This window comes from Sceloporus undulatus, chromosome 2 (genome assembly GCF_019175285.1).
Source record: "Sceloporus undulatus isolate JIND9_A2432 ecotype Alabama chromosome 2, SceUnd_v1.1, whole genome shotgun sequence".
Taxonomy (NCBI): Eukaryota; Metazoa; Chordata; class Lepidosauria; order Squamata; family Phrynosomatidae; genus Sceloporus; species Sceloporus undulatus.
Window position 1 is genome coordinate 37,979,717 of NC_056523.1, and position 12,705 is coordinate 37,992,421.

A 12,705-nucleotide genomic window follows, 5' to 3' on the forward strand; every position below is an offset into this window, starting at 1 on the left:
ATGCCGGCCATGGAAGCCTTCGACTTCACCAGTTAGTCTTGGCTTAAGGGCAGTTAACAAGGAACAACCTGGCCTCTTAAGTGAGCCTTGGTCTCCCCTGGGCCCCCCTGGGCCAGACCCAGTCTACGCTCTCCTGAAGCACTCTTGCCCAAGGGGGAGGATGATGGCCTTGCTTTCTTGCTGCTTGGCTCCCTTGACGTGGCGCCTCTCTTCTTCCCGGTGGAAAAGGAAAAGAGAGGGAATGAAAGAGGACCCAGGAGGAGGAGGAGAGGAGGAGGGGGAAGGCGGCGCCTGGTCCTTGGCCGAAGTGGCCCTGGCTGAAAAGAAGAGAAAGCCCACCCAACGCCGCTTGCTTTCCCTCGGAGGGTCCGGGGTCCTTGTGGGGCTCCTTCCTCTTCCTCTTGGGGCCAGTTGGGCTTCCTTAAGAGGGGCCCCCTCCTCCCTCCCTTCCTCCTCCTCTTCCTCCAAAAGCCCAGCCGAGGAGGAGGAGGAGGAGGAGGAGGAGAGGCAGGCGATGAAGGCGTTGAGGATGAAGGCCTCCTCCTCCTCCCCTCCCTGCCCATCATGAAACTCTACTGCAAAGTGGGCTCCCTCTGCCTCTGCCTCTGCCTGGGGCTCCTGCTGCTCCTCTACTTCTTCAGCGGAGGAGACAGCCAGCGGCAGCAGCGGGGACAAGGGAGGACCCCTCGGGGCCAAGGGGCCCGGGGCCAGCCCCTCGCCCTCCTCCGGACCCAGCAGCAGGCGCCTCCGCGGACCAAGAAGCAGCCGCCCCCTCCTCCTCCTCCTCCTCCTCCCAGCAAGAAGGCCAAGGCGGAGGGCGGAGGGCAGCGGAGAGGAGCCCGGGGGAAGGGGGCCAGCCTCAGGTAAAAGGGGGGAAGAAGACCCCTTCCTTCCTCCCTCCCTTCCTTCCTTCTGTCTCTCCTTCTTCCCTCCCTCCCTTCCTTTTATCTCTTCTTCTTCCTATCCATCCTTCCTTCTCTCACTCTCTCTTCCTTCCTTCTTCCCTACCTTCCTTCCTTTTGGCTCTCTTTCTACCTATCCTCCCTATCCTTCCTTCCTCCTATCTCTCCTTCTTCCTATCCTTCCTTCCTTCCGTCTCTCCTCCTTCCCTGCCTTCCTTCCTTCTATCTTTCTCTCTCTCTCTCCTTTCCTTCCTTTCTTCTTTACTTTCATAGAATCATAGAATGGTAGAGTTGGAAGAGACACCAAGGGCCATCCAGTCCAACCCCCTGACATGCAGGAACTCTCAGTCGAAGCATCCCCAACAGATGGCCTTGTCTCTCCTCTTTCCTATCCTTCCTTGTCTCCTTCTTCCTTCCTGGGCAATGTTGGCTTCCCTTGCTTTGGAGTTTATCACACGGGAGGAATTTCTCTTAATTTTGAATGAAAAGAAAGTGGGGCCAGAACGCATTCATGTGAATTCGCTAGTTCAGTGAATTTATGTCAATTCAAATTGCATTCAAACTGACTTCCCACTGCCTGAAAATAGCTTCCCGTTGCCCAAAATTGTGTGTGGTAGTCTATCACACAATAACGTTAAACCCCACAACTGCATTCGGATTGCCATTGGATTATACTTCCAAATTCCCTTGTCTGATAGTTCCTTGCCCACTTTGGGAGTGGAGTGGCCAAAACAGGGAGACCAGAGGTCATCCTCCTTTTCTTAACCCTATACATGTCAGCCTTCTGTCCAGGAGGAATCCCAAAAGGTCCTCCATTTTGAGCGTGACTAAGAAGCAAGGATTTATCTGTATACGAGTGTTTTTAGCTTTCTAGTTTGTCATGCCCTGCCTTCTTTTTGTTTTAATTTTGCAGTGCCTTGCCCTCCTTTGGGGTTGTGAGGGCACCTGGTCACCTTGAGTGGCCATCGCCAGGGAGGTCGGGAGCAGGGCTGTCCTGGGGCTGGGTTGGCAAAGGTGGGGCTCAAGAGGGGTGAGGCTGGCCTCCACTCCTGTACCTCATGTACCTGAGGAAGTAAACTCAAGTCTAGGAAAATTCAGGCTCCCAGCTTCTTTCTTCCAGTTTTAGTCTCAAAGGGGCTTCAAGACCCCCTTGACTTATCATATAGGGTTGTTCTTGGGTGGGAAGAGGAGGTGGATTGGTTGGCAAAGAGGAACCTGATTTTGTTGCTGGTTCGTTTCCAGCATATGGCAAAGCTATCATGGGGTTTTCTTGGCAAGATTGGTTTGGAGGGGGTTTGCCATTGCTTTCCCCTGAGGCTGAGAGCATGTGGCTTGCCCAAGGACACTCAGTGGGTTTCAGAGCTGAGCATGAAATCTAGAATCACAGGCCAACACTCAAAGTACTACATCACTACACTGTAGAAATAATGTAGTTTGACTCCATGAAACTGCTCTAGTTCCATCCTATGAAACTCTAGGATGTGTATTTTTACCAGGTCCTTAGCCTTCTCTGCCAAAAAGGGGTGGTGCCTCACAAAGCTACAAATCCTAGGATTATGTAGGATGGTATCTTGGCTGTGAAAATCATACCAAACGGCACCCCAAAGTCTAACACTCAAGCCACTACACCATACTAATAGGCGATTCTTTGATTCTACTTCTAAGGAAATTGGGTACATCATTATGTATGGTCCGCATGGTGCAGTAAAGCCAAGGCTGTCAGGATGAAACCCTACCCTTCCCCATGGCATCGTGTGCCACCTCCCTTTCTGTCCCCTGATTCTTCTGAGGTTTTTTTTTTTTTTCTGCAAATGCCCCAAGTAGTGGGAAAAGAAACTCTTTTTCCTAATAGGAATGCATTGTTGTGAACCATCCCAGTTTTAATCCAAAGTATTTTGGAAGAGCTTAGTTTTGAGTGGACAAGAGCCATTAACTAGATGAAAGACCTGCTCCTGGTGGAGATGAAAACTGCTTAAAAGAACTATTGAAAAACAAAGCCGGCTGCATTTTTGGATTCTACTTGGGACTGTACCTATGTGTCCTGACCTGCACTTCAATATCTGCCACTTCACCACTGTATGGTCTTTCAAATACATTTCCAGCTCATCAGGATTAGCATTATAGTCTCCATCCCCATTCCTAAAACAAGAATTCAATGCAAGTTTCTGTCATTTCAAGGCTGAATAACTTTGAAAAAGTGCAAGGGCCTCAGGGCTTCTTCATTAGCTGTGCCTGATGGATCTCACAACATGTGAAGAAAATGCATCTCTATCTTAGGCAAACGGTATATAAATGCAACAACAAAGCTGTTTTGTTCCACAAGAGCAACACAAATTACATAATCTACAGTCTGGCAACAATCTTATGAGGAACAACTAAAATTGGTCAAGCTTATGCAAGGTTTTGACTTCTTCAGAAATCCAGAAATTCAGAAAGTTAAATCATACAAAAGAAAAAAGAAAAGAACTGAGAGGTAGAGGGGACAAGAAGAAACACAGAAGACCCAAAGTTTGATGGGATTTGTCGTTTAACTCAAACTCGTCACACATATGTACACTGTGTGTATACATTTGTGGGGTCCAGCGATTTGCCATTGTAGAAGAAAATGTGTCTGTTTTGTGTGTACAGCACAGGTTTCATAATATCTGCTGGTTTTGTCCTGTTTTCAGAGCCATTTCCCACTTGACCCCAGGTTTGGATAGCCGGAGTACTGACAGCATGCATTTTGGCATCAAAGATGTGCAATGTTTTTGAGAGCAGGTATCGAGATGGGGACACAACTGCTATCCTTCTATTTGGCTAAAAATAACAGAACATGTGCCACTCACATACGTATTAGCTGTCAAGTGAGAAGCAGCCCCGAGAGATCAGAATCACTCTAAAACACTGACATGAGTGATAGCTGTAATCTGTTGCTTTAGCCTATCATATAAAAAGCATGCATCCTGTCTGGAAAGTTGTTTTTTCACCTGAATCGGCAAGGGAAATTGTTATCATCATCATGCCTTTTTCCCAGTCACAAAATAAACAAGTTAAAAACATAATTACACTAACATGGGAGTAGAGGATCTGTGTGGTATAGTGGTTTGGTTGTTGGACTGTGATTCTGATGACCAGGGTTCGAATCACTGCTCAATGGGGAAACCCATTGGGTGACCTTGGGCAAGTCATACTCTCTCAGGCTCAGAAGAAGGCTATGGCAAGCCCCCTCTGAACAAATCTTGCCAAGAAACCCCCGCTCTCCATGATAGAGTCGCCATAGTTGGAAATGACACAACTACAGTGGAATTTAAAGCAATTGAAATTATGACCATTAAAAAGAAAACATCAAATAAGCAGTGCAGGACGTTATGAAAGGCTTTCCCCTCCTGAGCAATCAGACTTTTGCTGAAAGAAAAGGTCTTCACTTGCCTACAGAAAGATAGCAAGGAGAGCTCCAGATCTCTCTTGTAGGGAGGGAGTTTCAGAGCCTGGGAACAGCCAAATGTACCTATAGGGGTGGTTGAACAGAATGAAGGGTCTCCTCTGAAGATCTCAAAACAGAGGGGACAATATGGTTCTTAAGGTATCCTGGACCCAAGTCATATGGAATGTATAGGTCATAACCAGCACTTTGAATTGGGCCCAGAAACAGTTTATCAGCCAGTGGAGCTGTGGCAGCAAGGGAATTGTGTGCTTCCTGTATTTAGTCCTGGTTAACAACAATCTGTCTGCAGCTCTTTGCACTGACTGAAGTTTCCAAACACTCTGCAAAGGCAGCCCATTGTAAAGTGTTTTATGGTAATCTGGACAGAACGTATTTAAGGCATTTGTTACTAAGACCAAATCAAGCATCTCTAGGGTGTTCAATGTTCAAATGCCCTCCTGGCTACCTCAGAAATCAGAGCACCCAGGCTTAAGGCTCACTACAGTACATCCAAATTGCAAACCTTTGTCTTCAAGAGGAGTGTAACCTCATTTAGCATAGGCTGAATCCCTGTTACCCGATCTGCCTTTTGACTGATCAGGAGCATCTCTGTCTTGTTTGAATTAAATTTCAGTGTGTTCTCTCTCATCCAATCCATTACTGATGTTAGATGCTAGTTTAGAACTGAGACAGTTTCCTTGGATTTAAGTGGAAAAGACCAATAGAGCTGTTTATCATCTGTGTACTGATGGCACTACATCCCCAAACTCTGGATGACTGCTCCCAGTGGTTTCATCTATAGGTTAAATAGAAAGGAGGACATAACTGAACCCACAAGCCAATGACCAAGAGATCAAGCAGGAGTCCCACAGCACCACCTTCTGCATTTGCAAAATCTCCAAGTTCCAGCCCTGCAAGGCAGTCCATAAGGATATCATGCTCAATGGTATTAAAAGTTAATGAGAGGTCTACAGAAACAACAGGGACATATTTTCCCTGTGCAGTTCCCAGTCTACATCATCTACTAATGCAACCAAGACTGTCTCTGTCCTATAGCCAAGACTGAAATGAGATTAAAATGGACCTAGATAATTCATTTCAACCAAGAACTGCACAAGATGACTGGACACTCATATTGTGGAATGTTAGTACCCTAGCCTTCCTAGCATTGACTGTTTTGTTGTCTGTGTCTGTGTCTTAAATCCCCTGTTGACCTTTGGTGACCCTATGAATTTCATAGGGTTTTCTTAGGTGAGGAATACTTAGATGTAATTTTGCCAGTTCCTTTCTCTGAAATACAGCCTACAACATCTGGTATTTCTTCTTGATCCATATATTTGGCTCAGATAAGCTCATACAAGGCATTTCACAGCTGTCAGAGCTTGGAATAGTTACTTTGGGGAGCTTTGTTATGTGCCTTCCAAGTCGTCTCCAACTTATGGCGACCCTATCATGGCAGATTCTTGGCAAGATTTATTTAGAGGGAGTTTGCCATTGTCTTCTTCTGAGACTGAGAGACTAGGACTTGTCCAAGATCATATTTGGGGGCAAAAATTCACAAATATTCTAGGTAGTAGATCAAAAGAGTAACTTTCTCAAGTTCTGTAGGCAGTATACATGTTTTTGAATGTTATGTGCTGAATAATGCACTTGTTCATTTCCAGGAGGGTCTTCTCCTGAGTCTACTCAGTAGTTCAGAACATTTTCTTCCCCTAAGCATAAAACCTCTAAAGTGGAATTGTGGAAGGAAAGCAAATGGAAATTTCTCAATTCTGTATCTTACCCTTGATTTTATGGGTTCCAATTTTTCCCTCCTATCTCCCTTTTTTTGTTTTTGGTCTAGTGAGTGAGTGGATTGATCGCTTTACAAATAAAAGCTTCAAAAATTTTTATAAGGGTTTTTTAGTGTCCCCCCCCCCCCCCCCAATCTCCTTGGCTGTCTTTTCTTTTGGAACAGTCATGGCTATGCTTATATTAATAGGAAGCGAAAGAACATTCTGAACTCTAAAGATTTGTAAGATTTTTCATCAGGCCTGTTTCACTGTAAAGGCTTACAAAACTTACTTTGCAACAATAAAATATAATTCAATTGAAACAAAGCAGCTGTGTCTTCCCCACAGTTGAAATGTTTGAAGGTCACAATGGAAATTCCCTGTTTCAGGACCCCTGATATCTGAATTAAATGTGACACTGGAGGTCTTTGTTCTGGATTGTTCTCTCTCTCTCTCTGTGTCTGTCTTTTGTAAGAAGTGACAGGACTAGTGATTTGAATCCAGACCAGAGCTTGGAAGTATTACAGCGTTTGGACCACCGCCCTTAGAATTCCCCAGCTAGCAATGCTTTTAGATATTTAAAGCAAAAAAGTAACTTTTCCCAGCTCTGTTTCTAACAGAAGGGAGCAAATCACACCTACGTCCCTAAAATTAGTCTTTATTCCGTGAGGGAAGATTTATTGGCATCCAGTGGACTCCGGTTTTCTCACATGGATTAAAGATGTGTGGTAAAAGTTCATGTTGATTAAAAAGAGGCCACCTGGAAAAGCAGTTCTTAAGTTTGTTTATTCTCATGAATCATGCATAAATTACTTTGACAGTTTAGAATAGATCTGTCAACAATAAAAAGCCAATTTGTGCTTTCTTCTCCTCCTCCCACTCCACAACACACACACACACACACACGGGTATCTAAATTAAAACAAAATGTCATGACAGGTGTGTGCTTTACTAAGTAACATGGAGCTGAATAATTAACTGAGCAGTCAACATGCCTTTAATGTAGACATTAATTAGAGCTTCTGATATAATTGCAATTAGAAAAACATACTGCAATTTGTGCCTGTTATGCTCCTTCAAAAATAGGGTGAAACTGAAATGCTAGAGAATAATAGGCTTTTAATTCAGGAAAGTATAGATAATTGCTAGGTGGTTTTTCTGGGCTGGCAATCCGCTCCCCCATCCTTTTTCCCGCTCAGTGTGACCTCATCTATCAAATGAACCCTGTGTGTCTTTGATTCATGATTTCACAGAGATGTTCTGAATGAAAGACTGCTCCATTCTCTGAGATCTTATTCTTTACCCCATTAAAGCGGCTGTTTTTTTTTTTAAAACCAGCATTGTGTCTGATTGAGAGCAGGGGATGTTTACTGTGGCCAGGGAGTGGATCATGGACTGAATTGAAATGGGTGCATTAAGGCAGGATTATTTTCCATTAGCGACTGTACCTCCTGAAGTCGTTTTTCTTCAGAGCATATCTCTTAGATTATCATGGACATTTGAGGCAGAACCAAATAAATGAGGAGTTATTTGTGGTAAAAGTTCTCCCAGAAAGGGTAAATGAGGGCACAAACCTGCATTTCAGTTACACTGGCTGAGAGGCTGCAGTACTAGCAGAATACCTGCTACATTGGTGGCATTTTAGATATGTCTCCACCATACGGTATCTGGCAATGCAACTTGGTGATGTGCTGCAGTAGCCCCAGATATTTTGTTGCCCAAAGCAAAGAGCAAGATGGTTCCCATTCCCAATGAACTGGAATTTTACGTCTGTGAGTTTTAAGTCTATGAAAGCTTATGATAATAATAATAGTTTTTATTTATATTTCCCACCTCTCTCTGCCAATCGAGGCAGGATTACATCAATAAAAATACAATTCCATATAAAAACAGTCAATAAAATCTTAACAGTACTATCAATTCAATAAAATAACTATATCAACATCTAATTTCATATAATCACTCTCAGAGTGGATTATGCTGCCAACTTCTTTCTTTTGGCGAGTCTCAAAGGTGCTGCAGTATCTTTCTGTGTGGAATTTTATTGTAACACTGCTGATGGGATTGGATCTTCCACTGTAATGTTTGCCAGCTGTTGGCTCCCCAGATGTTTGGACTTCACTTTCTGGAGGCCTCTGCCAGTTTGTGCAGAGCTTTTCAGAATTAAAAGTCCAAAACATCTACAGGGCTAATGTTGGAAAACCACAGGCTAGATGATGGTACAGCCCACACTGTAGATACATCAGTGTACACATTGAGTCTTCCTTATCTGAAATGCTTGGGACCAGAAGTGTTTTTGATTTTGGGGGATTTTGGAATACCTGTATTTGCATATATACACATCCTGGAGTTGGGACCCAAGTCTAAACATAAAATTCATGAGTGTCATATATGTCTTATACATGAAAGTAATTTTATAGAAAATGTTTAATAGTTTTGTGCATGAAATATAGTTTGCATACATTGAACCCTCAGAAAACAAAGATGTCATTTTCTCAGCAAACCATAAAAAAGTTTTGATTTTTGGAGTATTTTGGATTTTGGAATTCCAGTTAAGGGAGGCTAAACCTGTATCTTCTTTTTCAGCACAACTCACTCAGCATACCTGACAAAATGAGGTGGATTCATGGATAGGACAGGGGAAGAGCTGACATACATTACATATTGTGTGTCTCTTCAAATTATGCCCATGCCTGCAATAGTGACAGAAGTTTACATCTGCATCAGATCTGGAAATGTGCACAAAAATGTGTGTATTTGTGTTCTGTTAATTTTTTAAAAAATATTTTTATGCAGAGGGGGGAAATCCTGCATTAAAATCCAATGTGGAAATTGGGGGGGGGGGGGCTTTAAAATGTATCCCCCCTTGTGCTCTTTGTAGGTGTCCTCACAGTGGAGTTCTTTAGATGTTTTTTTGTGGGGTTTTTTGGACTATGTGGCCATGTTTTAGAAGAGTTTCTTCCTGATGTTTCGCCAGCATCTGTGGCTAGCATCTTCAGAGAATGCTTGCCTGGAAAGGACTTGGCTATATGTATTGTGTGACCTGGTGATGCTGGCGAAATGTCAGGAAGAAACTCTTCTAGAACATGACCACATAGCCCAAAAAACCCACAATAATCTATGGATGCCGGCCATGAAAGCCTTCGACTCTGTAGATGTTGTTGTGTGTCTTCAAGTTGTTTCAGCTATCATAGAATTTTCTGAGGCTGAGAGTGTGTGATGCACCCAAAGTCACCTAGTAAGTTTTCATGGTGGCATGGGGAATAGAACCCTGGCCTCTAGTGTCCAAGTCCTGTGCTTAAACCACTACACCACATTAGCTGTCTTTAATGCGGTGATACACACACACACACACACACACACACACACACACACACACGTGTGTTAGGTGCATTTCCTTCCTTCACTTTGTTTTTGCTACAGTGAAGAAAAAACCCCAGTAGTTATGAGCTATGTAGGTGTTCAGACTCTATATGCAGGGATGCCTTTGCTTCTTGTTGCCTGTACAGTCACAGCCCTTCTTATACACGGATTTTTTATACACGGATTTAAGCATACACGGTCTGAAAATGTTCCAAAAAAGTATAAATTTACCTTGATTTTCCATTTTTTATAAGGGACACCATTTTGCTACGTCATTATATTTAATGGGACTTGAGCATACACGGATTTTGTTATACACGGGGAATCTTGGAACCAAACCCCAGCGTATAACAAGGGTCCACTGTATCTTATTTTTGGTGCTACTTGTAGGGAAAATTACTGTGGCACCAGTATATATGGTAGGTTGTGTGTTGTGAGACAGGGTGCGATGGGATGGGATGGGATGGGATGAAATGATGCCTCCTTCTCAGCATTTGTGGGCTGGCCCCTCCATATCCAGCCAACACAAGGCATCTATGCAGCTCCATGAAATCTCCCCTGCATCTTTGCAATATCCTGTCTGTGACATGATCACCAAACTTCAGTTTTTTGGAGCAGTACTTTTCCGTCTCCTGGTCTGCATCTACATCAAATGTAGTTTGATACCACTTTAACTGTCATGGTTCAATGCTATGGAATTCTGGGATTTGTTATTTTGTGAGATAGTTAGCCTTCTCTGTCAAAGAGCTGTGCTGTGGTGTCACAGGAAACTACAGATCTCAGGATTCCATAGCATTGAGCTATGGCAGTTCAAGTGGTGTCAAACAGCATTGTTTCTGCAGTGTAAATGCAACCCAAGACAATAGACAAAGAGGAGGTTTGGGATTGCCTGATCTGAAAATGTACTTTGCGCTTTGCGAATTCCATAGCATTGACCCATGGCAATTAAAGCAGTATCAAACTGTATTAACTTTGCAGTGTAGCAGCAGTCCTTTTCTGGTCTACCTAAGTGTAACATATGACAGATGTTACACTGATGTGGTGAAACTGTATGCCTGGCATAGAGCAGTATAGGAATTTTTTCAAGTCTCCCACAGAAATGATTTTAAATAATCTGATGTTCTAAAGTTTTGTCTTATCTGGGTTTTGTTTATTTGCAGAAACTTCAAGTACATCTTCAAATTGACAGGCATTGTTCATCAGTGGAGAAAGCAGGAATAAAGAGTTTTATGTTCTTAAGCTTTCATAGTTGTTGTTTTTTTTTTGTTCTGTCCAAAGCTCCACTGATTAAACTGTGAATAATGCCAGAGAGAAGGAATACCTCTTTACATTTTATATATCAGATAATGTTTAATACTGGGAGGTTGAGATACTGTTTTTTAATGGAAGTTATAGTTTTAGCAACTTTGAATGCTAAACCTCTATAGTATCACAGCAGTTCAGCCATTAAGAACTTGCATACTGAGAGATAACAGCCAATTTGGGTTTAGTTCAAAGTTTTCTTCACCGTTCCAAGTTGCTGTGATGTAGATTTTTTGGGGAAAGGAAGCTTTAACAAATTGGCACAGTAACTGTTTTTGGCGGATACTTCCTTGGCACTGACAGCTCATTTGTCTCTCTGCGACCGGTATAATTATCCTAAAATGCGGTTCATGTGAAATAAGAGAGCAGAAGTTTGAAAATTCTATTATAATGAGCCATTTGAAGGGTGTGTTATACATAATGATGCTAGTGAGTTACACAAACCCAGAATCACCACTCATCATAAAATATACATGCAGTTCATATAAACTGCTCCTTGAAAGGACACCCATGTAGGGATTTTGTCATGTATGACTCAAAATGTCTGAGCATTCTCAAGTTGAATGAAGGCAAAGCTGTGCAGTTTGTCATCCTTTTTCCAGTGAGCATGTATCCTTGGATATTCATATATAACATTTAACTAAAGATGCCTTTTCCACAGTGTTGGGTTTTGACAGAATGACAGCACTAATACAGATGGAGAAGAAGCTGAGACATACATGATTGAATTGGAGTAAGGGTTCATTTTAGGGCCTACTCAATGGCAGTGAAGCAATATTACTAAAAACAGTACACTGTCTCTGTTATTATTGCATTAATGCTAGTGATAAAAATGCATTATTTTTCTTAAAAAATCAACATAGCTGCCTGCACTGTTGGACTCTACTTGCAGGTGTTAATATAAAGACTGCCATGATCAGACCCTGCCCTTCAGAATTTACCTCTACATCACTGCTAATGTGTTTGCATGGCCCTTTGCATTTCAAATTGCTAATATCTGATGTTACTTGGGCTCCACATTTTGTTGCATAACAGTCCTTGAGAGATCTCCAAAGCTTTACCCCATTGCATTTATATGGAGGAGTTTCAATTGCTTTAACTGCCTTGGATCACTGCTAGGGGATCCTGGGCATTGTAGTTTGTTGTGGCCCCAGAGCTCTGACAGAGAAGGCTAAATGTCTCACAAAACTACAGTTCCCAGAATTCCCTAGTATTGAGCCAGGGCAGTTAAAGCGGTCTCAAACTGGATTATTTCTGCAGTGTGTTTTGGACCTAAGTGGCTGATAGATCCATGGCCCCCTCTACTTCAATTTTCCTTATGGAATTCTTTCCCAAGAGAATAGCAACTGGGAAACTATTTGCAGGTGTTTGTAAATGGAGTGAAGAACTTGCACACATTTCCTGTGCAGACTGCAAATGTAATACCTACTTGTGAATAACTTAACAGGGGGAAAAAAATGGATCTCACTTTGAGTAAAGATCATGCTGTGCAGACTTGTAGGATTGCGAGCTCATTGTTTCGTTTAGATTTAACAAGGTGTATGTATTGTAAAGCCCAAGGATACACTCTTGGAATTATATCACACTTAATCCTAGGACTACATGACTGGGATACATGGTTGACAGCAGGGTGCAAAATTTCTAGGGCTGTCTCTTGGCAGATAAGCACTGTTTTGTCTCGATGTGGAATTGCTCAAATGTGATAGGATTCACGCTGTGTCTAAGGATCAGGTTTATCTATTCGTTCTGGCAAACCACAGCATTACATCATGTTTGTTCTTTAGTTACAAAGTATATACTGGCTCAGACTGCGATGCTGGAAGCCATGGATACATTTGAGGCTTGAAACCACTGGTGTGGCCCTTCCTGTTGCATATTTGGTGGTATGTACTGAGCAGTATTCTTAGCAAGTAGTCTTCTAAGGCTTTTGTGTCATGTTGTTTGAAGTGCTCAGTGCAGT

At 42.7% G+C, this 12,705-nt stretch overlaps 1 protein-coding gene across 2 annotated transcripts in view; it reads left to right on the plus strand.

Moving 5' to 3' along the window:
- The first annotated feature begins 221 nt into the window (after window positions 1–221).
- GXYLT2 (glucoside xylosyltransferase 2) overlaps window positions 222–12,705 on the plus strand; it is a 35,755-nt gene continuing 23,271 nt past the window's right edge. Inside the window, exon 1 of one of the 2 annotated variants that reach the window (XM_042451706.1) lies at window positions 222–863. In XM_042451706.1, coding sequence (XP_042307640.1) covers window positions 565–863 — 299 coding nt within the window. In that variant the 5' untranslated portion in view covers window positions 222–564. The remainder of the gene's footprint in view (window positions 864–12,705) is intronic. The other variant, XM_042451705.1, reaches the window with a different exon arrangement.